At 41.4% G+C, this 26,783-nt stretch overlaps 1 protein-coding gene across 4 annotated transcripts in view; it reads left to right on the top strand.

Annotated features, from left to right (window-relative positions):
• fstl5 (follistatin-like 5) overlaps window positions 1-3,434 on the top strand; it is a 155,368-nt gene extending 151,934 nt beyond the window's left edge. For all 4 annotated transcript variants that reach the window (XM_035162284.2, XM_035162282.2, XM_035162283.2 and 1 more), the window contains one exon: window positions 941-3,434. In XM_035162284.2, coding sequence (XP_035018175.1) covers window positions 941-1,643 — 703 coding nt within the window. In that variant the 3' untranslated portion in view covers window positions 1,644-3,434. The remainder of the gene's footprint in view (window positions 1-940) is intronic.
• The last annotated feature ends 23,349 nt before the right edge of the window (window positions 3,435-26,783 follow it).

Raw genomic sequence — 26,783 nt, 5'->3', positions numbered from 1 at the left:
CTTTAATATTCTACTGATTATTTCTTTAAAATGAGGACGGTCCAATTAACCGGTGGAAATCAGTTTGGATTTGTTATTTCTAGTTGCTATGTGGATTGTAGCTGTATTATAAGATGTTACCGCTTGCTGCTTGCATTGATTTCTCAGAGAATAATTCAAATGCTGAAAATCGAAATGTATTGGTTGCGCCTTGGGTCATGTCCCACCCATCCACAGAAAGTTGTGAACATCCGTGCAGTAGTTTTTGCATTATTGTGCTAACAAACAAAAAAATGCAGAATAACAACCTCCTTGGTGGAGGCAACAACCTTTTCATAAATTGGTTTTACTCAGTATTCCATCTTGTCCTGATCATTAAGATGCTGTAGACCCAAAGGGCATAATGATTGAGTTTCAGTTGCTCTGTATATCATGAATTAATCAAATATACATCAAGACTAAGGGTCTATTGACATTAAGCAGGTACAATGTTCTTAGTTTTGTAAATTAGCTTGTTAGCTTTTGAATTAGTTGCACTAAAAACAGACTGATGTGAAGGTATTTTGTTATAAATGATATCAATGGACTGTTAAAAATGAAACCTGATGATGGTTCTAAATGAAAAAAGTAGGGATAAGCAAGATTCTTATGATTTATATTGAAGTGGGAATAATTGTGTTTCAGAATTTATGGAACACTATTGACCGGCTTTATGACATTTCACTGAAATGTCAATCACAAATGTCACCCTCACTGTGCAGCCGAAGGAAAGTCACAAAATCCCAAAAATATAATTTGGACACCGTGTTTGGGATCAATGAATGTTCAGAACATGACTAGAAGAAAGTCTCCCGGCAGCCTCGCCACTAACATGACAACAAATATGTCTTAATTTGGAGTTTACAAGACTTTGCTGTGTTATTGATTGAAATTTTGTCTTTTCTCTTTAAATTCACTGCAGATTCGGCCTCATCCTTCATCGAAATGAGCCTGTCCTCCACAAGATCGACCTGGAGACAACGTCATACGTGAAAAACATCAGTTTGTGGGAGTATAACTGCATCCCCAAGTCCATAGCCTACACCCATCTCGGAGGCTATTACTTCGTCAATTGCCGACCTGACTCCACCGGCGCTACGCAGCCCCAGCTCATCCTGGACAGTGTGACAGATAGCGCCATCGGACAAAACCGTGACGTCACCGGCACTCCCTTCGTGTCTCCAGACGGTCACTACCTGGTCACTGTCGACGACGGCGACGGCTTGATGAGGATCCAGACGATCACCGATCGGGGAGAGATCCAGGAACCGTTCGACATCCACACAAACCTTCACCTGTCCGACCTGGCCTTCCAGCGCTCCTTCACGGAGGTCCACCAGTACAACGTGTTCGGGAGCTCGGGCCGTCAAACCGACGCCCTGTTTGTGGAACTGAGCTCCGGCAAAGTCAAGATGATCAAGAGCTTGAAAGAGGCCACAAAGTCGTTTGAGTGGCCGTGGAGCAGTAGGAACAGGGTAATGGCCGGCAGCGGACTGTTCGGCCAGTACCTCATGACCCCGTCACGAGAGTCCCTCTTCGTCCTGAACGGCCGGCTCAACAAGCTCAACTGTGAGATCACCGACGTCGTCAAAGGCAACGTGGTGGTGTGGGTCGGCGAGTCTTAGGTCGCGGCTTAGCGAGACCCAAGGAGCTTTGTTTTTGTCAAAGTTACTGTTGCACTGAATTCTGTTGCAGATTCTTTCATTTTGTGGGAGCACAGACGTGAAATCCACAGATTCCGAAAAACCAAATTGGCCATTTGTAAGTCCGCTGGATGAAGAAGTATCATCATCATCCACCAAAAAAAAAAAAAAAAGAAAAGAAAAGAAAAATTCAGCTGAGGGAGTAATTGATTGATATCGTCTTGAAGCCAAGTTTAAAATCATTCTTTTCCACCAGGTGGTTTGTGTTTCAGTCAACATGACGTTGCTTGCTGGTAACATTTTTCAGGAAAATTTGGTATGAAGCCGTAAATATGTGCAACTTTGCATTAATATTCACAGTCAGTTGTATTCAGTGTGTGGGAATGCTGTAGATAATCTCTGAACAAAACCAATACTCAAGCGAAATTGGCAGAAATAGATATAATATATATGCTGTATGTGTCCGGATTGACTCTTGTAATCTAAGTTTACCCATCCCCAACTTTTTTCCTGTGCCTTCAAGGAAAAGCGCCCTCCATCAGAAAGCGCCCTCCATCAGAGGAATTAGTGTAATTATTCCCAGTATGACTGTAAACTACACCTCTTCCTTTGACTCCTCCATTTGTGGCGAGCGTCGTTCCTCCCGAATCTGGTCCGTCCGTCCAAACGCAGCCGACTCGGCCTAATTAAAACGAGCCCTTGCTGTGATCCCGTCCCGTTTGAAGTGGAGACAGAGACTGAATGGTTCATTACGGTTGTGCGCTCCGTAACATTTGATCCCAAATTATAACCGGCGCCGGAAGGTTCTGAGCGAAACCCTTTCTTTTTCCCTTTTTAGTCCAAAGCCGAAGAAAAGTCAGTGGCGATGTTTTAAAAATTGTACCAGCTTTATACACTGCACATTGTTAAAAATTTAAGTATGTCAAACTGTTCCTTAGCAATGAGTCAATAGAGCACTTGTGTGTGAAGAAAATCCTATCGCAACTTAAATATCCCCGGGATCAAACACGAGGAGGAAAGAGAAGAGAGAATAGTGGAGTTTAATAGGATGAAGAGTGGAAAACACGCATTGTCTGCCCTGTTCGACAGCGTGTTTCCTGTGGATGTTTTAATGTGAAGTAACGACGTGCTAGCACACTGGGGAGTGGGATAGTTGTGGGTGTGTGTAGAGGGTCTTTGAGGAGAAGCTTTGAATGTGAATGACGACTCTTTCCAGAACGTCCTGCAGTAGATTCATAGCCGGCAAGTCAAAGAAAAAAACGTTTCTTTGCCGGAAAACACATTTCTATGCATTTTCACCCTAGCACTCTGACTCAAGATGGGCAACTGTATTTCAAATTTAGTAAGGACTTTTGACTTGTGTACAGATTATATAAACTCATCCTGTCTTTCCTGTTAGATCTTACTCGTATATGATTTTGCTTTTAATTTAATTTAAGCCTTTTATTTCTCCCCCGTCACACGTTGTGTTTTCCGACCTTTACACTCGACTGTACTGCTGATGACGACCTCTGACCTTTCTCTCTCCCGCTAGTTTCTCACGAATGTACAGATTCACGCAGGTTTTTTTGTTGATTTTCCTTTTTAAGAAGCGAAGAAACCCCACTGTTGTCATTATCCACATCGTGTACTCAAATACATTGTGATCACCAACACTGCTTTCACCTCCATATAGCCACGTCCTGTATGTTCCTTCATGTGATTGTTATTTATATAGAGAAAACACGCTTGTCATTTTATCCAACAATAAAACCTAAACCATGAAAAAAACAAGTATGATGTCAACTCTTCCTAATTAAACTTTTTGTTTTAAGGCGCTATTCAACATCTTTCTTTTTTACAGCGGCCAGTTGCCAATCATTCCACAGGAGATGCTCCAAGAACAAGGTCAAAACCCTTCTGGTCATATTTATATTCAGCACAGAAAGAACAAGCAGTTGTGTAAGATAGAGACGAGTGAATTACCATGACAGCCGAGCAGTGTGGGTCGGAGCAAATTATCATCTTGTTAGTTTTGGCAAATACTTTTTGGATATTCTGGACTTGATTGACACGGACATGATTCAACCAATGTCTGCATGAAAGCTAAATAAAACATCTTTATAACTTTTAAAAATACACTTCTTATATTATCATCATTTGACATTTCAAAAGTGAACTATATATAACATATAGATAGGATATAAAATATTAGGTTGTAACAATTTCTCCAGTGTAAAGGGTAAATTTCATTTCATTTCACACACTTAGTAGAGTACATACCTCTGCCAAGGCCCAACAGTCCCCCCCTCCTTTTAAAAACCTAATATAAATTCACTACATTTGGATTTTTATTTGGATCTGTACCAAGTTATAAACACTCATAGATATTGGTGCCCTAAAAAAACGCCAGATTTTTTCCATCAAGTTCCATGAATTATTCTCGCGTCCTAAAAACATCTTTGTTAAACAAAGTGAAAAACAATTCCTGGATCGGCATTAGAGTTTGAAAGGTTCTTTCCTGACCCATAATGCCTCCTTCCTCTAAGTTTCATGGTAATCTGTGCAGCGAGGTTTGCATAATGCTGCTAAAAAACTGAAAAAAACATAACCTCCTAGGTAATAATGAATATATGTGGGTTTTAAATTGTTAGTTGGACAACAGAAGTAATTTCAAGAGGTCACAAAAAGTCTTTCCATCTTTTTAAGCGAAAACTAAGTAAGAGACACACCCAGTGAACTTGTATCCACCACTAGTTATAGTTTAATAGTGAAGTAACACTGGTAAAAGTCCTTCAAGTGTGTACTTATATCCCGTAAAAGTACAAAGTGTAATGTCAAGTTTTAATGACACGTAATATGCACTTTAAGAGAATTTTAGTGTCGTCATTGTCAACTTATTTCAACAGAAATGTTTCCATTAAGTCAGATTTTTATAAAATAATCATTAGTTTAGTCTCAAATGGCAAAGTAACTACAGCTGCCGTGAAATGTGTGAAAACTACAGCATCTGCCTCTGTGATGCAGGAGCAGACAGAACCGGTCGGAGTTTAACGTGCGACACACTTTCCTACAGGAGGATTAATGCCTGAACAAGCAGGTCTGTGAAAGCACCTTTGTTGCCGATGACATGCACACAGTTATTCACCGGAGATCACCAGAGCTGAAGCTCCACTGGAAACCTGTGTGCCCCCCCACCCCCACCTGCGCTCTTGATAAACGCCCCCCCTACAACTGCCAATTTATATTCCCCTCTGAGTCACACAGGCTGGTAGTTTATATTAATTTTCATCCTTACCCAGTCCCCTTTAATAAAATGAATAGAAAAGAGAAGCCTGCAGTTCTTTAATTATCTATTGTCAGTGCTTTATCTTCTCCTGGTCACATGGGACGGCCCAGAACACCTCCCCCGACACCCACTCACCTCCATCAGGAGGATTTAGCACCACACTCTGCATCTCTCTCTATTACTCCATTCATAAGGCGGAGCGGCGTGGTCGTGCCGCTGCCTCCTCATTAACGCTACCGGGGGCCTGACAGCAGCACAACCTCTCTACTCCGTCCACACCGAGTCACCTGAGGACGGAGTGAAGCCACTGCTGCACTGGTGCTGCACTGGTGCTGCACTGGTGCTGCACTGGTGCTGAGTACACAGAGTTTTTAACCAACTGCAAAACGGACTTGTCATCGTGGTGCAGTGAGCAAAATGTAATTACATAGACAGACACAAGACATGAAACATTTGTGTTTACATTTTGCTCCTCTGTTAGGGGATTATTTTTTCCTCATTGATTAATCTCTTTATATATTGTTTTGATTAATCAATTAACTGGGTTTGTTAAATAGCAGGAAGCAGTGGGGACATGTTCCCAAAACCCTTTTCCGTTTGTTTATCAGCAGCTGATCTGAGCGACATGTTCCCACGCTCAGCTGGTGATGTTTACCGTGTTCAGCTTCTTAGTTAAAGCAGCTTTACGCCGTTTCTTATGCTTTGTATGCTGCTGGTACACAGTGATTATAAGCAGGCTGTGTTTGTTGTGTGTTCAAAACCGGAAAAGTGAGGAAATCAAACCAGACAGTGCGCTCACTAAAAACATTTTAAATTTGAGAATGATGTTGATGGACATTATTCTCCTACAATGAAACGCACAAAGGAAATGGAGGAGCCGCAACTTGTGGGCGGTGGTGAAACAGCTCCAAAGAAATAAATTATGTCTTTAGTTTATTCGGCAGAAGATTTCCAAATCCACGTTTGTTTGTTCAAGACGTAGAGTTTCAAAACGTTGTCACGTTTCAAGTCATGATCAATATATTTTCTGTTGTTTTAATTAAAAAGTCTTACAAAGTGGCTTCATTAGCACTGAATATATATTCAAAACTGAGTCCAGGTTCCTCTGTGGACCTTCCCTCAGTTTCTGTGTCCTTCAACAGTTGCAAATAAAATACCTTTTTGAAAATGTAACTTGGTGAACCTTTGCAGCTTGCATCTGAACACACATGTTTAATATATTCCGAGGGGTAAGAGACCACTGGCGTTGAGAAAGGTCGTCTCAGTGTGTGTCCCAATTTAGAGTTAAAGTTTTCATATTTGGGATCTTTGGACATATGGCGATGGCAGCAGCCCAGGATGTGGTGGAACACACTGACAGCAGACGCCTCGTCCCCTTTAGCTGTCCTATTGTCGTGCTGGGATGGCTGTCATGACACCGAGACCGGAGGACGCCTGTGGATACTCAGCAGTGACGGGGACGCAGGCAGAGTCTTGTCATCCAGACACAGCCCAATGATCCACGTCCTGATAGCGCCCAGGTTGACCATGACAGGCGCCGCCACCTGCACTTAACACGGACCTTGTCTGTCCTTTTCGCTGCTCAGTGTGAGGAGGCAGCAGAGGGAGCGCTTCTCAAGGTCGAGCAGAGACGGAAAAAAACCAGGAGGAAGATGGCCTGGGGAGTTAAACCCGTAGGTCTTCCTCAGCGCTGCAGCTACTCTTTGTTTGAATATCGAGAGTGTTGATCTGTGTGATGCTGCGCTGGATTCTGCACGTTACGGAGAGCGTAGCAGGCGATAGGGGTTTCTCAGCCATAAAGTAAGACGCCTGTCACCAGCCACATTCTATCTGTTCTGTTCCTCCATAAACCCAGAGGTCAGGTTTATGAAAAAATAGTTTGTTTTTATTTCTGTTTATGAGAAGGCAACACCACCGTCTTTTTATCTTGTTATTTCACAAACGCTGAGGAGCCAATGGAAGGATTTTTTTTTCAATGGATTTTTACAGTTTGAAGAAGTCACCTTGGACTCCCAAAAAATATTCTACTACATTTCCAGTTGTATATAGAAGACTGAATAATTGATTAATTGAATAAATAAACATTTGATGAATCGATAAAAAAGTTGAGTTGAAATTGGAGACGTTCCAAGAGCTGCAGGTACAGTTCAGGTAAATATGTCACAGCTCTGTAGTCTCTGGATTGTTCCATTTGCTCAAAATGCTCCGGCCGACCAACTTCTCATAGGTCAGACAATTGCCTGTGTTCTAATGATAAAGACAAGAGTGTTACCTCCATAGCCTCTGAGGATGGATCCATTATTTCCAGCAGCAGGAGTGACAAAGCAAAACCGTTTTCACTCGCCCAACCTCACTCAGGCTGCTGAGTTTAATCTTATTTTATGTTTTCTGAAAGTTTAATCAAAATCGCCTCCAAACTAAGTGACACCAAAGTGACGGAGCAGTCGTCAGTGAGGCTGCACTTTGTTAAAACAGGCGTCTGAAAGTCTCACGTGTAAACTCTGCAAACGGCTCAACAAACAACATTTAGTTTCCAAAGGTTCCGATGCTCCATAAACTCTCTGTAAACTTTCTGTCTAATGCTGCTAGATAGAGATATATTGAAATATTTCAAGTATAAGTACCTTGAAGTTGCTAGTTCAGTACTTTCACCAGACTTTAGTACTGTGATTCCCAAAGAAGAAACACAATCTGCAGCGTATTCAAACAGTTCTGTGGAGAAATGACTCCATTGTGCTTCTGTCTCTCGTCACTGAAGAAGTTTCACATCACTGATGTTCCAGCTGAAGTTAGTTTACTGCTTAGAATCTGATTTGTTTGTTTGGATGATTTTAAGCGACGTCTCTGATGTTAGAATTTCTTCAAAGAGAAAATCTTGTTTATTCACACATGGAGAAAATTGTGGCGCATGATAATCATCGAAAATCTTTATTTTCACTTCTACAAACTTACACCTTTTGTCCTATGTAGCAACAGACACAACAATGTCTCCTGCCATTTAAATTCATTTCTCTGTTCTGTGTAATTTAGCCTTAAACTATAAAGTTGAAAACTGTAATGATGTTGCAGCAATGTTCAGTTTGCATGAGAAAACATTTTGGAGAAGTTTATGAAAGCATCTAACTTTGAATCGCAGGGTTTGACGTCGAATCGCAGGGTTTGACGTCGAAGACACTATGTGTGAAAGTATGTTAAATACATACTTTCACACATAGTGTTTGTTGCATTATCAATTAAAATCATTTAAAGTCTACAAGTTAGTATTCTACTTCCTGAGAGTGAAAGCAGCGAGTTGCTAATGTTAGCATGAATCTTCACCTACTGAGAGAGGACGTACAAGGTGAGACTAAAGTTTGTATTTGCCCAGTTTGGCTGAGCTCAGCCTCTGGAGGAACATATTAATAACTCGACCTGCCAGCAGGTATTTACAGGGTCCTAGCCCCCTGTCCAATTCACACCTAGAGGCCTGTGGAGGCAATGCAAGTCACACCTGCAGGCCCCAAGTCTCCGAGGTTTGAAAACAAGGTTGGAGGATGGAGCCCTTCAGTTTTTGTGGCTGTGCATTGGAAGGCGGGTAAGTGAAGGCAGTGAAAACATGGGCAGCAATTCTTTTCAGATGTTTTGCGGAGCCTATAAGCCAACGTGGGACACGCAGATCAATTAGGCTTCTGCTAATTGGTCCACAGCTAATTGAGCTTCTTTTAATTATTACAACTTCTACAACTTTCACTGTTTGTGTGTTTATTTCTGTCCAGAGGGCAACCAAGACTAGAAAGTCATTCCTTTCATCCATATCCATAAAATTCTCAAAATTCCCTTTAAATATTTATAACATTTACAAACACTCTTATCTGAAGACATTTCTTCAATTCCCGAGTTGTATAATCTGCTGTCTAAAATATTTGTACACCAATTACAGTTTAATTCCCTGTAAACACAGACACTTGATGATCCTGATGGTGTTCAATGAAGGCTACATATAACCAGCAATATATATATCTTATTTAATCATTGTCTTTACCTAAACATATCATTTTCAGCTTATCTGCATGAACTGGCCGTGAACTGACTCCCTATTGTCTTGTATCAATCATTACCGGAGTCCGTTATGGACGTCGCGCATCCATCAACTGTCCATCTGTACACAGCAGACCACACGGTGAGACCTCAGAGAAATCAACCAGCAGAGAGCGATGTAAGACGAAGCAGTGAGACGTGCAGCAGCTCCTTCCATCTCAAACTTTTCCTCATTCCCATTCCGAGTGAAAGCTCTTCAGAGTTTCACAAATGACGAAGGTCCCCGTCTTTAGATTTCTCTCTCCACTAGAGCAGCAGGCCAGTTTTACCCACCGGCCCTGGCGGATTGGGCCATTGGCCAGCCAGTCGTCATTAGGAGAATTTACTTCTCGCTGCCGAGTGGGCGACCAGATGTGATGGCCGTCTCCTGGGCTGCCAAACACAGTGAGACGCATCCTGCACCAGGGGAAACCAGTCTAGAGAGCAGCTCTTTCACTGCCAGGAGGAAACATCACACAGCTCTCTCCAGCTTGACGACTCTCAGCCAAAGAGCCAGCTGTTAAGAGAGGAAGTCTGAGAGCAGAGGAGAAGCAGCCTGTGGTTTTTTACGCCGAGAGGGACTCCTTCAAAATGTAAAGCTCTCGACTGGAGAATGAGCTCGCGGTACTGAATGAGGGCACTTTACATCCACTCGATCAGTCTAATGCTTAAAATGAGATATAAAGCTGGCAAATAAATTCCCGTTATTTAGAAGTCCTAGCTTGGTTGTCAGATTATAGATTCTCAGCCGATGTAAAGACGGACGACGACTCTCCACCACCACCACCACCTCCCACCATCCAGAAATGAAGCCAAAATATTGTGGATTCGAACGCTGTCGTGATCGTGCTGCGAAACCAGGGGAAGTAAAGTCCCGCTGATAAACACACCTGACACATCGTGAGTCGGTCTCAGCTGTCAATCATGACAGTTCACCTTCTATCAAATAACTTTGACTTTAACTTACTGCAAATACAAACATCAATGTAATAAGAAAACCTACAATGCTGATAGTGACTAGAAATGTTATTTAGCAGCATCAATAATTAGGCTGCTATTTTTAGCATGTTCTAACAGTGGTAGATTATAATGATGTTGATTCATTTGTTTTACTCATTATAATTATGTTGCTGCTCATTTGCAGTAAAGCAAGTATTCTGCCCCTCTGAACTGGGAGTTGTGGTCGGTGCATCGCTGCTTTGATTGTTTAAGATGTGCATAGAACTGGATTGATCACCCTGTGGCAAAATGAATCAACTGAACGTAGTTTAGAAAGTGCCTGTGCACATTAGGTCCAACAATTCATGCTGCGTGTCAGAGCAAAAACCGAACCATTAAGGCTGCGGGACTCAGTGGAGGAGCAGTAGAGGCATAGATCAGGACGGGAGTATGGAAACAAATGGTGGCTGCATTAATTCTGAAAGTTTGGTCCACCGCTACTCACTCCCTCTCAGCAGCACTTCATCAATCAGGCCTGAGATGGAATCCACTCTGAGTTAAAGCCATATGACAGCTTGCCTGGAGTTTGCCAAACGTCATTTAGAGGACTCTGAGAGCATGAGGTAAAAAAAATTCACAGGTCTGTTGAGATGGAAATCGAACCCAAAATGCTATGTATGGTAAATGCTACGCTAATACCATCACAGGTTCATGGAGAAAACCTGCTGGGGAGACAGATGCTACCTGGGACATTGAGACGAGTCAGGACAACGAATCTGGAGTTGCTTCAGGACAAGTTGTCTCAGTCAGAGTCCAAACTCATAAAACTGCTTGTGAGCTCGTAGGAAGCTTACGATGTGTACATGTAAGCCACGTACGTTGTAGGCCTGGCGTTCAAGTGGCCAAGTCGTGAGAACTCTGCTGCTCGGCAATGGAAACATGGACATTAATAACTGTGCCAAGAAGACCCAGGAGCTAACGATTGAGCAAGTAACATGATGCAGGAAATGCTGAGGCAGGATGACAGTGAGGAAAGATGAGACGGTGGAAATATCAACATTGTCCTCAGATTTAATATAAAATTCTGCAGAAAAACTTGCATACGCACAACTTGTGAACTCAGAGCTCTCAAAAGATTCAAAGGTGCGACGTTGTGAACGCCACAATAGCGAGGTGTTCATGTCGACTCTTCTCACAACCACGGTTTTGAGGAAACTCTTTCATGGCAGAGGTTTCTTATGCTGGTCAAGTTCTCAGATGCGGGAGATTTTAGACATGTTTTCAGTTTTATCCATTTGAAATTGAAAGTCAATGTATTGTCATATTCAAGTTGAGGCAGGTGAGTTCAACGCTCACGCGGATTTTTTAAATGAAACCAGGCATCATGCACCTCAGCAGGATCAAACACGCTGCGTCTTTATTGTGAAACTGCATGATGGGATGTAAACAACTTTTTATTCTGGGCAGGAAACCAAGAGGCATATATCACCGTTACTGGGCAAACGCTGTGCTGCGGCAGAAGGGTTATTCTTTCAGTAATGTGATGAAGAATGCATATTCTCTCACTGGCACCACTGCGTTCTGTAAATTATACAGTTTGTTTTGATCATCAAAGTCAGCACTGTACATAAATGTCAACTTAAAGAATGCTGCAGCGAAAGGAGGCAAAGGTTTAAGCTTTTTACGTGTCATTTTAAGTGTCAAATGTCAAAACATCCGCAGTAACGAGGTCTCACGCTTGAATCTTTATGACGATCGAATGACGTTTCACCTCATTTTCACTGCAACGAACACTGAAACCAAACGTACTGTGAGCGTAGGTGTTTTGGAACTATTGTGGTCGATTCAGTTTTAATGGGACACACAAAAGTCAGTCTACTTGCGAGGAAGAGGAAGGGAGAGTTTCATCAATTTCTGGGACATGCACTGGTTTGGAGACCGACTCATTATAAGGACTAAAAGTTATAAGGACATTTCAGCCTTTGCAACTTTCTCTCACGACTCCCCTGAGTGCAACAAAAACACTCGATTAGACACTTCATTAATAACCAAAGGTCAATTTAGTTGGTGAGTTTTAAGAAAGTCTTGAAATTTTCTTTACAAAACTTGTAATATGCACATATTCATGTACATATGCACTATATCTACATCCCCAACACCTACTTTTATCCTATCAAGGGGACGCTGTGAGAGAAATGTCCTTACACGTGCTGACAATGTATGTAACTCATCCAAACCTGTAAGATTCATTTCTTATTCATATTTTCTCATAAAACTTTCAACAGTATCGAAAGCCTCCAGAGTAAATTCAATGTGCTTCCAATATGAAACAGCAGGATTGAATGGAGCATTAGCATCTTGATGTGGGACTGAAACAGAACTGGAATGTTCACCTTCAGTTCAGAATCGTGTTCTCGCCTCAAAGAAAAGGTTCAATCTAGCGAATCCTAAAATATCTGTAAATGCCGACTGTACATATGATGTAAAAACGTTTTCAGTCCCACTAGTGGCTGTGGGAACAATATGGTCGGAGAGAAAACCACTTTAGTCCGGACGGAAACATCTTAACAACGATTGGACTGCTATGATATTTAGAGCAGACCTACACTGATCCCAGAGTACGAACCTTACAGACATTGGTTACATCCATCTATATAGAAATGGACGATCCGTCTCGACTTTTGACATCACAAGTCAGTCTCAGCTGTCAATCAGGACATTTCACCTCTTTTGGATTGTATCAAATTGAAAAATAAACTTACTGAAAATATGAACAGTAGTTTGACCCGTGTCCCATCTGCTAACACGGAGGAAGCCTGGTTTATCACGTATACCGCAGCCAGCCACCAGGGGGAGATCGAGGTTATACTTACAACTTTTCATACAGCGCCATCAAACTTTAATGTTTAACAAGTTTAACGTCCCATGGAAGCTTTTCAGAAACTGAATCAAAGCCTACATTTCTTAAATACTGTCAGTCAGAGTTGTTTTGCTGGTGTAGTTTTACAGCCCAGTGAATACTCGGCTGCAGCTCCTCCTCAGTCGCTTCGTGGTCGTATGACATCACAACCCCTCTGTTCCTCAAACTATCTCGACCATCACTTATTAAATGTCAAAACAGCCAATCTCACCGCACAGCCGCTGCTATTAACCTGTATTTTTGTTCATTGTTCAAACGAGTCAGCGATGATATCTGCGCTACGCCACCTCTGTAATGAGGGCAGGAAAACAAAGCAGCCTATTTATGAACCGTAATCATATTTCACTCGAGTTCAAACATCTAACATCGGAAAATGAAAAATATGTAAATGAGAATAACTATATTTTGAATTTTTTCTGCGTTAAATGACAAAGAGCAGGACAGGCCACAGCAGTAACTCCCTCCTCCTCTTGGTTTTCCTCTCGTCTCTATCGCACCCATAACACTGGGAACGAGTATTTCGACTAGGCTGTCAAACAGCTATGGTAAAAACAATCTAAACTCAAAATACATCAACACACATTGCTTCTCAGAGGCTTTGTTTTTGTGAACATCTGAGCGTCACAGTTTTTGCTGCAAGATTATGTATTTCTGTCTAAAAGTGGTCATCCTCTAACCAGAAGGTCAGTGGTTCGATCCCAGTCTTCCTCATATCCATGCCTAAGTGTCCTTGGGCAAGATACTGAACCCTGGATGGCAATAACCTGTATTGTAAAGTGTTTTGAGTTGTCATCTACACTAGAAAAGCTCTATATAAAATAAATACCATTCAAAAAGTTCCAATAAACGTGGCTTTTTTAAATCTTTCAAATTATACCCTTACGGTTTAAAGGCCCCCTTCAAATCCATGTTACAAACAATCCTCATACCTGATGCATAAGAGAAACATGCAGTGTCTTTGAAAACCATAACAACTAAATAATACATTACACCCATAACCGTCAGCGATGTTCTGAGATCCAACCCGGAGCCCCAGAGGCGAACGGAACCTCACCTACAGGCTGCCACTCAGTGTGAAGTGACAGCTGATGGAATAATACACCAGATTGTGTGTGTGTCACATCAATATTAACCAAAACACAAAATGGTAGCGTGACATTATCAAGTTGGAACGAGAACAACGTGTCGTAATCTGATGTCATACACTTGCACATACAAAGCTTTCCCTCTGTCTGCCCTCTGGGATTCTGCCTGCAGCTGCATGTACCAGTTTGTCTCAAAAGATTCAAACTGAATCAATGTTGTCACGTCTGACACACAGTCTATGCTATTAGCCTTTTGGCCTTTTTGACACGTAACTTTAGAAATCAATCATTTTGGCTTTCAACTCCATCTGAACATGAACACATTCAACAAACCACTTTCTTGATTGTCTCTGTGCTCCATGCAGCATTTGAAACTTAAATTATAAATCATTTTAATAGTTACAACACATGGATGGAAGTATGATCTGTGCTGTTAGGAGCCTCTAGTCATTGTGAATTTTGGCTTCTTTTTGCAGGAGAGGATAATATAGCTTGGCCAGGACTCCCTTTTCATTTCCTTCACTTTTCAGCTGAATTTCACGTCAGCATTAAACTCTTTTCACCATCTGCCTTTTACCAACTCGTAAGACCTTCAGCTTTGCGAGCTCTCGACGAACATCACAGCCCTGTCCTGTTTTTACACTATATACAGGCCACGCTTTCACTGCACTATATACAGAAGGTTTATACCATATTGTGTTTGTGTGTTGTAAAGCAGCAGCGACAGTTGTGTGACAAAGTTCCTTCTTGACCTTGGGAACAGCAGCAGAGAAAACAGAGTCTGTTCAGTAACTGCTCCAGAGCCTTCAATTCTATCCCCAGTTTAAATGTAGATGCTCATGTTTAAATTTTTCTCAGAGTGGTTCACGGACTTCACGTTCTTGTTTTTAATCCTTTTTTAATCTCTGCAAAATCATGACTTTAAACGAAAAATATGTTTACAAAGAGGAGAATGTGGTGGGTTTGAACGTTCAAGAGCAAATGCTGCACAGACCTTGGTGTGAGTGTTCTGCTGTTTTCAACATGAAGAATGAACTCTGACCATTGACCTTCGAACCAACAGGGGATGAGAAGTGCTCAGGTAATTTGAAATCACTCAACAAAGGAGGTGGTCTAAGGCTTAATCCATACGAGTACATTTTGGTTTTAAACCAGCACTTTAAAACATATATGATCCCTGCCCACAAGAGCTGGTTGCTTACTTACTTACAGAAAATAATACAAGCAAGAAGCAAAAACTAGATCCCAATCCACACCCCAAACTCATCTGACCCCAATGACCTTACCCACCTGCAAGGTATCAACAGCCATTAACACCTTGACTCAGAATAACCCTACCACCCACAAGTCAACAACCTGCATGTTCAACATAACGACTCTCAAAACAGGTAACAACCCACGCAGGTTAAAAATATGGAATTTCTTACCAGTCAGTTAGAAGTGAAGAAACAACTGTGCAACTCCTGAAGAACTTGTGATACGAGCGGAAGCTAAAGAACAATCACGAAATCGACCCAGTTGAGAAGAGCTGCTCAACAAATATGTTACCGTGGAAATCAATGAAAACAGAGGTACCAATTTGTAAGTTTTAGGTTATACTTGAAAAATCCTTCTAGTTCCGTAGCACAATGTAAAGAACATGATTGGACCCTGAATATAACTCTGGTTTATTAATCCAGCAGACTCCAGTGGAGTTGACAGCAGCTCGTTCTGACCTGGACCTGAGTTTGTACCTCAGTTATTTTCTCATCTTTCTGAGAAGGCAATTTAAAATAATAGGAGATAGCTCCGCTGCTCAGAAACCTCCAGTCTCCTCCTCCAGTCTTCACTGCTTTACCTTAACTTCGTTAGTTCTCCCGGCTCTCGTCTGGTGTCTCGTGCTTGACACTAGGCAACAGTGCTGTTGCTAGGCAACACTTGACACCAGATTACAAATATTAGTATTCAATACCCCATTAATCAGCTATTAAATTAAACCCGTAAAATAAAGGTTCTGTGATGGAACAACCTAAAGACAGGAACAAACTGTGGAGTGAAATTAAAGGGACTGTACGAGAGACAGAAGATATGACAGCTGTCTAACACCAGAAAAAAAACAGTTACATTATCAATTAGGAATGATTCAAAAGTCATTGTCATCTATGATCATGTGACTGAGGTTATGCAACATTACGATAACTGAACAAACTATGACAAGTGAGCAAAAATCCATCTGCTTCATCTAAGACCCTGGCTCAAAGCTCTGCAGCAAAAGTTTGCAGGTGGACTAAAAACCCAAATAATGAATATTAAGAGAAACACTCTTGGGAACCACTTGAAGATTAGCTGTAACCTATAAGACTGGACATTCCACTTATGCAGATTGTTTCTGGGACCTTCAGACGATTTTTAGTCTTTGTCAGTGATTAAATACACGACAAGTCAGTAACGTCTCGAGTTCTAACTCTGCAAATCATTTGAAAACACAACTTCTCACGTCTTCTTGTACCAAAGGAAACACGGACAACACCCAGTGACTTGTACTGTGTATATACATTTATCCATCCGGGTGAGATCCTGGCAGGAGAGGCATGAACAACATGGACCGTATAGAAAGAACTGGACGTGTACCAACCTTGTGAATAAAGCTTTATTTGCAGTGATTTAGTGGTGAAGTGAGGTCACTGGTCATCAATGTCTTACCTTATTACCTCAACACCAGTGATGGACGTTACTGGGTCCGTGCTGTGGTGTTCTGGATAAATTCTGCTGCTCTGATTCTTCCTGTTATATCTTCTGGTTTATGGCAAATAAGAGAAGAAAAAAGTGTTTGTTTTTAGGCCTTTTAAAAATAAAAGCATCTTGACTTACTGTGTAGGAGCAGATGTAAGCTTGACAAGACTCTAAATAGGAGGGACTGTAATGGAGTGAAATGACATTTGGTTTGTTCGATCATCAGTCCAGTGCAACTCAATTACAGCCGGAGAAAGAGGAGATCAATCTGCTGGATATCTAACTTTTTGTTTGTGTGTTATCCCTCTCAATCTTACATGTTGTTCTGAAAGGTAATCACCACACATCACGACGCAGCCTTTGGATTCTGTGCAGCATTTCACTTGGTCTGTAAAAACCCTTTTGTTATTGGGAAAATCAGTTCATTTTCAACAATGGTCAGTGGAGGGGGGGCAGGAAGTTTGTTAATGTGAAGAACCTGCAGGAGGTGGAGTTTAATTTCCACTCACAGTAAAATGGAAATAGTTGACAGGAAAGAATCGGTGATTAATCAATGAACAGTAATTAATCAACACAACAGGGGAATAAAAACAAATCAGCAATCTGCAAAATGAAAGACCTAGTTATCTTTTCCATTGAGGTAAATAAAAAGCTATAAGAAAGTTTGATTCTGCCGACCTAGGGATCCGTGTCTCACCCTGAGATTTGTTGAAATCTGTAGATCCTGTGCTCCTGTGATTTTTTTCTGGTGAGGTGAACTACCCGCTCTGGCACAGGCGGCGGGGAACAGAACCACAACCTATTGTGCAGTAAAGTGGTTAAATTGAGTGTGTTTGGCATTTAAATCCACCGGGACCTTCGATTTACATTTCAGGCCACAAAGCTGTCAGATGTTCTGCTGATGTTTGACACTAACAAGGTTTTAATCTTCTTTCTCATACGTCCCACCCCCCGACCAAAGTACCAGTTCACACATTGGACGGAGAACAGGGAGACTTTATATGGTGCTCAATATAAATTTGTTTTTGTTATGACTAGGGGGAGGAAAAAAAATACCACATATGGCGAGAGTATAAACAGTAATTCCCTGCAGGCGAACGCTATGCGCAGGTGAGTTGGAGGCAATTCAAAAGCAATGGAGCAAGCGAGCTTATATTTCCCAAAATAATACAGAGGCGGCGTGAGACCCAGCGCGCTCCCCTCACTGGGGATTTTAGTTTTCTTGGGAATATATTGAACACGGAGCTTTTCCTCTCAGAAGACTGCATGTTCATCACTTATTGCCGCACAGTCCTTCATTCTACCTACAGCAGACTTTTATCAGGCGACTAATTCTAAATGTCTGCAATTTTATACAGCCGCCCTGAAGTGTGTGGATCGTTTTATGGATTAAATGTAAAGGAAAGTATGCACACAGTGCGTTTTTATGGGTGGAGGACGTGGGTGTTTTTTATTGTATGTGTGTGTTTGTGAGCTCCCATGCATTGGATAGAAAGAACAGAGTGGGTTTAATGTTTTGTTTTCCAATTTTAGTTTTTTTAAAGATATTGTTTTTCTCCGAGCTGGAAGCTGCAGTTCTCTTCAGGGCTAACTGCACTGTTTTGCTTGGGGGAGTGTGTCGACACCAATGTGCTACTTCCATGATGATGAGTTTCAAGGGAGGCCTGGAGGAACTTCGACCTAATTAGTTGTCCAATTTAAGCGTATTTTGACTCAAACTCTTTGACTTTCTGGGTCACGAATTTGCACTTTGTTTAAATTAATTAGCACAGCGGTGAATTAGCATGTTAGGGGAAGGGTCCATGGTCAGACTGGCCCAGTCCTCTACTTAAATTAACAACAGAGCTCAGCCTTGGTTGGTGGGTTGGTTTCATTCAGCTTAACAAATTAACAGACTACCTGAAAAATGATTTAGGTCGTTTGTCCCCAACCTTGAATACAACCCATAGAATAACAGCAGCAGCCAACTTGGCCTTTTGTCATCCCGGTGTCAGGGTATGGTTGAGCAGGTGGACCCAAGATGCAGACAGAGAAGAACAAAAAGGAAGGCGGGGGCAATTGAACACAGGTGGAACACATGAGGACTGGTGCAGACAATCACAAGGGTGGGAACAGGACCAAGACAGGAAGTGAAGAAAGAAAACACACATAGGAGCAGAAACTACAAAATAAAACAGGAAACAGAACACAGGGAGTGGGAAAACATGAGACACAGGAACAAGTCATATACAGACATAAACACAGGGGTATACATGAAACACGAGGAGGTAATAATCAAACTGAAAACACTCGAAAATAAACAGTCCGAAGACAAAACCATGACACACGGTAACAATCACAACTTTGCAGTTAAAGCCATGGAAACAGTATTGTTAAAAGAAACGACAGTTGGTTTCACAAAGGACACGAACAGCCGTCTTCTTTGTAAAGGTCGTGTTTCATTGATTCCACACTTTGCACCAAACCATGACTTCCATCTCAACTCTACTCCAATAACCACAACCACAGCAGGTCACCTGACATTAAAACAGAACTATGGGTCCTTAATGAGAGACCTGACCTGTTAATGTTTGACAATTAACTAAAACTATAAGTTATAATCAAAAGGAAAGTTGTGATGGTGACTATTCACACCTTCCTGCAATCACTCTGCTTTTAGCTCCGTTTTCCTCTCCACCAGCTTCTCTGGGAAATATTCTCTTACCTGCTGAATGCTCACCAGCTAACTGCTAACTTTGCCCGTCTACTATTTGTTGCAGAGCACATCGCAGCATCTTCACTGAAAACATCTGTTTGAGAACAGTTTGTCTGAACCAAGAAATCAAAGTTGCTGTAAATTAGATTCACAGCGAGTTAGATCGGGGCCTAATCTAATTTACAGCAACTTTGAATCATTAGGCTAAAACGCTCAGTATATAAACGCAAGATAAATCTTTGTGAATTATTTTTGATGTTGTTGATATAAACAATACCGATAAAAGCTACAACAATATTTGTACATCATTACACAACTTCCTGTGAAGCAAATCAAACTTTAGTCATAAAACCACATAGACAGTGCAGCCGACAGCAAGATCAGCTGCGTCACTCTTTATTATCTTTGGCTTTGACTGACGTGTTCACCTGATGAGCATCGTCTGTCAAAATCTGTCTCTTTTACTTCACATGCTGCGCCGTCTAAATTAATTCTGCGGCCGTACAACCCGCAGGGAGGGCCCGCGTAAAGCTGAAGGCATTCACTGTGATTAACTGCCATTGTTTGTGATCGCATTGTGATGCCTGTATTTTTCCTTTATTAGTTTGACCTTAACTCGCATGGAAATATGAAGAATTATCCGCCGCGGCACTAACTTACAGTCGCGTGCTCAGCATGTGAAGTGCTTCAGTGGAAATGGATCAGATTAAAAACCTTCAGCTGCAGACTCTTAGTATTATTTGATATTTGAAGGGAAAAATGTAAAACGGCAACAAAAAAAAACCCACGACAGAATCTTCTGGTGCCAGTCAGACATCGCACGTCATTACGTGATTTTGTTCTAACAATTGCAGGGATGTGGAGGGATCGCTGTGTACAAAACAATGTGCACTATCTTGTGTTCTGCAACAACTGAGCAGACAGGAAAAAAATGAAATGCCATTCTACTGCTATCACAATGAGGGCTGTTCTATTTGTTTCCTCTGAATCACTTCCTGGCTTGGCATGTCCGCGGGGAACCACCGAGACTTGTTGCTGTGTTTGTCCCGTTCATTTGCATTTTTCCGCTGCAGAACTGCGTTTAATTATCACACCGAGAGCCCATTTACAGAGATAATGAGGGAGAGAGAGGAAAACCAAGCAAAAGTCTCCATTACGCAATTATACACCATATACAAGAAAAACTAAACCAGCACTCTACCCATTCGTTTTCCCTCCATATGTTCTCCTTAAAGAGAGATAAAAAAACGCAGCAGCCGAATATCACTCTTCACTTCAGCACCAGGAGCCTTAATTGGTCACTGCAGAGCACAGACATGCATTAACGAGGTCATATAAAGAGATCTGTCCAAATTAAACTAGTATTTCAAGCTCCATTTCCAGGAAACATCTCGTTAGAATCAAAAACAAACCGAAAAGTACATCTACAAGACCCTGATATCAGTCCAAACAGGTGACTGCAGAGATATATATACAACCAAGTCTACATCCAGTCTTTTATACACTTTTATATACTACATAAATATACATATTAGATCCAACTCTGCTCACTTCATCTCCATCAATCATCTGTATCGTGTTTCCTTAAAGGGTCACAAGGGGGCTGGAGCGAATCACAGCTGACCTTGGACAAGGTTGTTGGCCAATCACACGACCAACACACAGAAAACATACAATCTCCACATCAAGGCCACGACTGAACCAGGATTCAAACCAGGATTCAAACCAGGAATCTTCTTGCTGTGAGTCGACAGTGTTCACCACCCCCTCGTTTACACATATTTAATATATCATACTTAGATAATAATCTGTGTTTATGTTGATCTCCACTGACAGAACCCTTCCACATGATGTAAGATATAGCCTCACTTACACTCTAGAAGTTATATCTGCATTTATCTGTAAATAGTGCATTGTTTGCACTTTTGGTTACATGCTTAATGCATTTCATTAGATTTGTACCTGTCATCTACACAATGACAATAATGCTGGATCTGATCTGATGATAGTAACATGGCAGAAATGACTGGAACAAATTGTTAAACTGAATGTGTGTGGGTTTTTCAGTGATCTAATAAATAAATACATTCAGCATCAATGCGACCACACATTTCCTCTTCTGCTCACTTTACAGAGAAAAGGACAAGACTCATTTCCATTAAATTAACATTACACATTCCATTCAGGTTTGTGGCTCTGCACATAAATGTTTGCATTAAGCAACAATTTACCAAAATATAACAGAACTGGATTGATGCAAATACTTTTTTGAGATTGCTGAGCCTAAAGGCAGAGAATATACAGCTTTGAATAATAACTACATCATTTTGGAATGTAGCTGCTGCTTTTTAGGAAAAGGAGGAAAAATGGTATTTGAATTCATATACCTTCTTTTTCATTTATTTATAGTGCTTAAACATAAAGTCAGAGTATGTATAAGAACAGATGAAAGAACAGGATGTTTTCAGAATTCTATTCATTTATTTATATAGTATTAAGTTGCCCATTTGTCTTTTTATCCAGTTTGTAGGAGCTATGATTTTCTTTGTCTCAGAGAGAAATTATTTACTTAACTATATTAAAATCAAAGTTTTCTGAACGGGAGATTTATTAATCATATTTTACTTTTGTTTGTTTGTTTGTTTTTACATTATTGATGGGTTATCAGTATAATTTAACTGCATAGGCCATGAAAAGTTTATTTCTCTGTCCACTGTTGTTTTGTTTCAGCTAAACGATTCTTTCAATCACTGTCAGTGGATGACATTTTCTGACCAGTCTAAACCACTAAGCTGAGGAACGTTAGGGCTACAATTGAATTTGGTTTGGTTGTTCCCGCACTTGCATTAAAAATAATTCTGAGAATCCCTAATCGGTCTAATTGTGATAGATAGATGTCTCAAATAGATATTATACATGTATATCAAAAGAATACTCACTGAATGAGTTGGTTTGAACGCAAAAACAAATAAGGATTTTCTGATTTGTATCCATCATCAGAGACACGTCAGATTGTTCTCAAATTCATTCTGCAGCATGAAAAAGACCCCGAACTATCTTCAGAGACGAGTAGAACAAAGACGTTCTGCAGCAGATGGTCTGGTGCCCACTGAGCTCTGATCTCAACATCATGGGATCACATGAAAAGATGGAACCCACAGTGTAGATCCACAGAGGAGCCGTGGGTCCCACAAGATGCTCAGAACAGCCTACCCACCGAGGAACTTGAAAAACTATGAGCTGGTGTAACAGGAACAGTTGGTTTGACCTCGTATTAGTAAATTAAACCTATTCATGCCATTACTTTTGTAAGTATCATCATTTTACACTTTTCTTTTCAGTATTCATGCATTTTACTCCTTTTTGCCACATGGAAGTCAATCAAAGAAGCTTTAGAATCGCCTCAACATCAGAATCATTCTTATAATCTACATGAAGTTGTTGCTTCACTCCAGACGGTGTGGACACTTTCTGAATCACTGCCAGAGTGCTACACAACTCCTGGCAGCTTGTAATGACTTTAAATTACTTGTTCACTTCATTGGACTAATGTGAAGTGTGTAACCTTTGGTGGGAAAGGCCCCACTCAGGCTCTTGATGTAAAGCAGGGCTTTCCAACTCTCCTGACACGTTACAGTGAACTGAGGCGTGAGAGTCTGCTGCTACATCTGCTCTTTCACTTTAATGCAAATAATGCACATCTATACCGTCTGGATAGTGCGACGGACGGGTTTTACCATCACTGCTTTTCTGCCCTGCACAGCACGAACACCATTAATGATAAGACTCTTGTTTTTGGAACAAATTAAGATCAATTTCAGTTTGAGTAAGACAAACTGTATATGTGGATTTGGCCATTGTGGGCCATTACAGGTTGGTGCATTCCAAAATTCAACTTTCTGACATGCTCATATTTGTTTATTAGTGTCAGAGAAAAATACCTAAAATCGCCCCTTAAGGAATGAAAATTAAGTATTTTGAATTTGACATAATTGCAAGAGCTAATAATAGGATAGGGTATGAAGAGAAATCTGAATTTCTACAGTGCGTGTAGTTAGAGTTGCTCAGCTATACAATACACTCTGACATTCTGAGCTCAAGCCTTCATGGAAAAGGTTTTGGTAATCACCATTTTTCTGGTATTCTATAAAGTGGAGAAATGGTGAAACTACGTGCATGGGGTGAGTGCAGCTACAACCGTGATGGGACAGACTTTCTTCCAGTTCATGAATCACATTTAAATGGAGGTAAATGTTGTGGATTAAACTTTTGCTGGTAGCAAACACATTTCAGGAAATGAAGCTCAGCCAACTGGAAAGTGTTGTTGCAAGGTGGGCGGGGCTTAGCCTCCAGGTCAATTGCTCCTCGAAGGGAACAGTTTAGGAGCCGGTCAATTAGGTTGTGGTTTCTGATTTGTTCTTCCTTGGAGCGAGTGTTGTAGTATCTTGAGTATTTCAGTGTTTGTTGAAATCACAGGTGAAATAATAAAACCTTTTCACTCTCACTTAAAAAGAGTAAAGCATAGAAAGGATATTGTGGTAATCCTCTTTGTTGTTCCAATGTTTTTGTAAGACCCGTCAGTTACACTGAGAGACGCTGAGTCACGTCGAGCCACCTAGAAAACACAGAGTTACTCACGCATCGTAAATAGTAAAAATGTTTTGTCTTGGAGAGACGTTCCAGGGTGAGAAATAGGAAGGTCACACTTTTCTACTTGTTCTCACCACTTCAAATGAGGCTTTGGAAAGATAAATAATGAAGCCGATTGCAGGTATTATTTCCCTTTGTGTTTGGCCCTTGAAAGCACCTGAAATTATTCTGTTGTCAGGTATAATGAATCTGTATCGCAGCTTCCTTCACAATTCACTCCGCTCATCTAAAAAAAAAAGGAAAGTGAATCCTTTACTCAGTGGGACAGTAATAGCTCCGCTTCGTACTTTTCATATGTGAGATTGTGTGGTGAAGAATGCCAGAGAGGTGAATAAGAACTATACACGATTCAAGAATACAAAATGAGTTACAAAGAGGCTGCGGTCTTGACAGATCTGTTGGCCTCCGGCTTTTTAAAATTCTGTCAAGGAACAAAAGGTGAATTGGAAATTATGCATGTATCACCATAAAAATAAAAAGCAAGGTGCACTCCGCAGCCTCACGAGATCAGCTGGAGCCGTATTCACGAGCGAGGGAGAATATTATATCGCATTCAATGACTGGTATTTGCTGAATTAATTAAATTTAAGGCTTATGAATTTAAAAAAGGAGCCATGTAAATCACACTCCTCAGTTCACTTAACAGCTCGGGCGTGAAATCCATTTTTGATATACTAGACAATATGTAAATGCAGAGAGAAGCCAAGGTGCAGTGTATTCACGCGTATTCTTTAAAACCTCCAGGGGGAAAAAAACATTTCTGCAAACACAGAGACTTTGTATTACGAGACGATAACGTTCCCGTCATCCTCACATCGTAAAGTATGCTCTCCTTTGCTGAGACATCCACACGAGTCCCTCCCACACCTGACTGCATGAATGCTCTTTCTGGCGCTTGTCTCTTATTCAGGTTTAAAAACTAAAAAGCTGTGCAGGCTGCTCTGGAGACTGTACAAATTCTTTCTTAAATGAGGAAAGAAATAATCAGAAAAAGGTGTTAACAATAAGCTTTTAGGCTTAGTTGTACTATTCCTGAAACTTTTTCCTTGTAGCGCACTGACTGGAGACTGTGATGGAGGCAGAAGAGTTTAATGTAGACTTGATGCAATATGAAACAATATCAACCCCAACTGAACTCCTTCCCTCCCCAGCTCGCATCACCCATTCCAACATGTCCATAAAAGGCTAAAGGGGCTTTCACATATGTTACATGTTATGTGTTTGCATCTTATTGGAGACTTCAACCCAAAGCAGAAGTACCTCAATCACGTTGTGTCCCTACGTTATGTGTTGAATTAGATATGAAAGTCCCTGAGAGTAGACATTATACTTTACCACTAATTTGCCGTTTATCAATAACCTGGCCTTGGGTGTTGGGGGAGACAAGGGGAGTATGTGTGTGATTGAGACGGGTTCGGTTCTCCTGATGGTAAACAAATAGCAGATGTAATGGGTGAGGATGATGGGTCTCATCTCTTTCTTCATGATGACATGTTGATTCTCCAGTTTGAGATTCTGCATCAAGCTCCACTTTAAACTGGTGAACAGCTCTTTGGCTCAGTGGACCGAGTCCGGCAGTTGGTCTTTATTTTGCCGCGGCTCAATTACTGCAGGTTATTTTTTTCCCGGTTTCAGAAAGAAATGTACAACCATGCATCACCACAGTCCAGAAGTAAACAGCCCATATCGTCAAGGATTCCTCAAGTTATATTGCATTTCTCTCCCTTAACAATGATGCAATCGTCATAAAGAAACATCGATTTGGAGAAATCCACAGAGAGAGAGGGAAGTTTCGACTGACGGATTATTTTAATTTCATGCCTGTGCGATGAAATCTGACTACAAAGTCAAGGCTGAGTAAAATGCATCACTTGCAATCTAATAATATCCAGATGAAAATGATAAGCTGCCTCTTTATCATTGCTGTGGGTGTTTCCGTGCCCTTAGCTCCGCATCCCAGGAACCTCCCGCTGTCGTTTCAGCTGCTCCAGCAACTCCCAGGCCCGGGGGGGGGGAGGGGGGATGTTGGCAGCAACAGCAGCGCAGACGTCCAGAATTCTCCAAGTCTCCCCTGTAACTCCTCCTCTCCTCCCCTTCACTTCCCCTTCCCTTTCCTCCCACCTCCTCTTAACTTACTACCCACAGTCACATCTGCCTTTACTTCCCATGAGACGCTTTCAGACACACGAAAATGTCCACATTTTTTTTGCGAACTTTGCTTTTTTAACGTATGAAGAACGCTGCAGGAGATTGTCAGAGAAAGTGTCCAGAGCCTTTGGATGATGGACGGCGTCTGGGTAGAGCAGCAGGAGGCGGAACACAAGGTATAAATTCTGCCACCAGCATCTGTGCTTATGACCAAAGTCTCTCGGATCCCATCGTCTTTCCGACTTGACAATCGTCTTTTGCATCTTCTGTGTATGACGTCTCTTTTGTCAACAGTTTTGCCCACTTCCTTGCTGTGAATTCTCCAGACAGTATCATGCGTAGTATCACATGGACGTTCTCCTGACATTTTACCCAGGGGGGGGCTCGCAGGTAAAGCTCTGGAGAATGACTGGAGCACCTGACTTGGACATTTTCATTCTCAGCTACAGCCCCTCTGGATAACATCTCCAGGTTTCTCCTCTGTCCCCAGCGCACCTCCTTTCCAATCATTCTCCCATCTAGTCTATATTCTCTCATTACCCCATTTCCTTCCTCTCCTCTTTGCTCCTCCGCTGTACGGCCTGTAAGTAATGGCCCACAAGAAACCCTACATGCAGGTTTTCAACTGGCAAGATGGAGCCGGCCATGT

This window comes from Hippoglossus stenolepis, chromosome 7, assembly GCF_022539355.2.
Source record: "Hippoglossus stenolepis isolate QCI-W04-F060 chromosome 7, HSTE1.2, whole genome shotgun sequence".
NCBI classification, from domain to species: domain Eukaryota; kingdom Metazoa; phylum Chordata; class Actinopteri; order Pleuronectiformes; family Pleuronectidae; genus Hippoglossus; species Hippoglossus stenolepis.
This window is presented reverse-complemented; position numbering and strand designations above follow the sequence as displayed.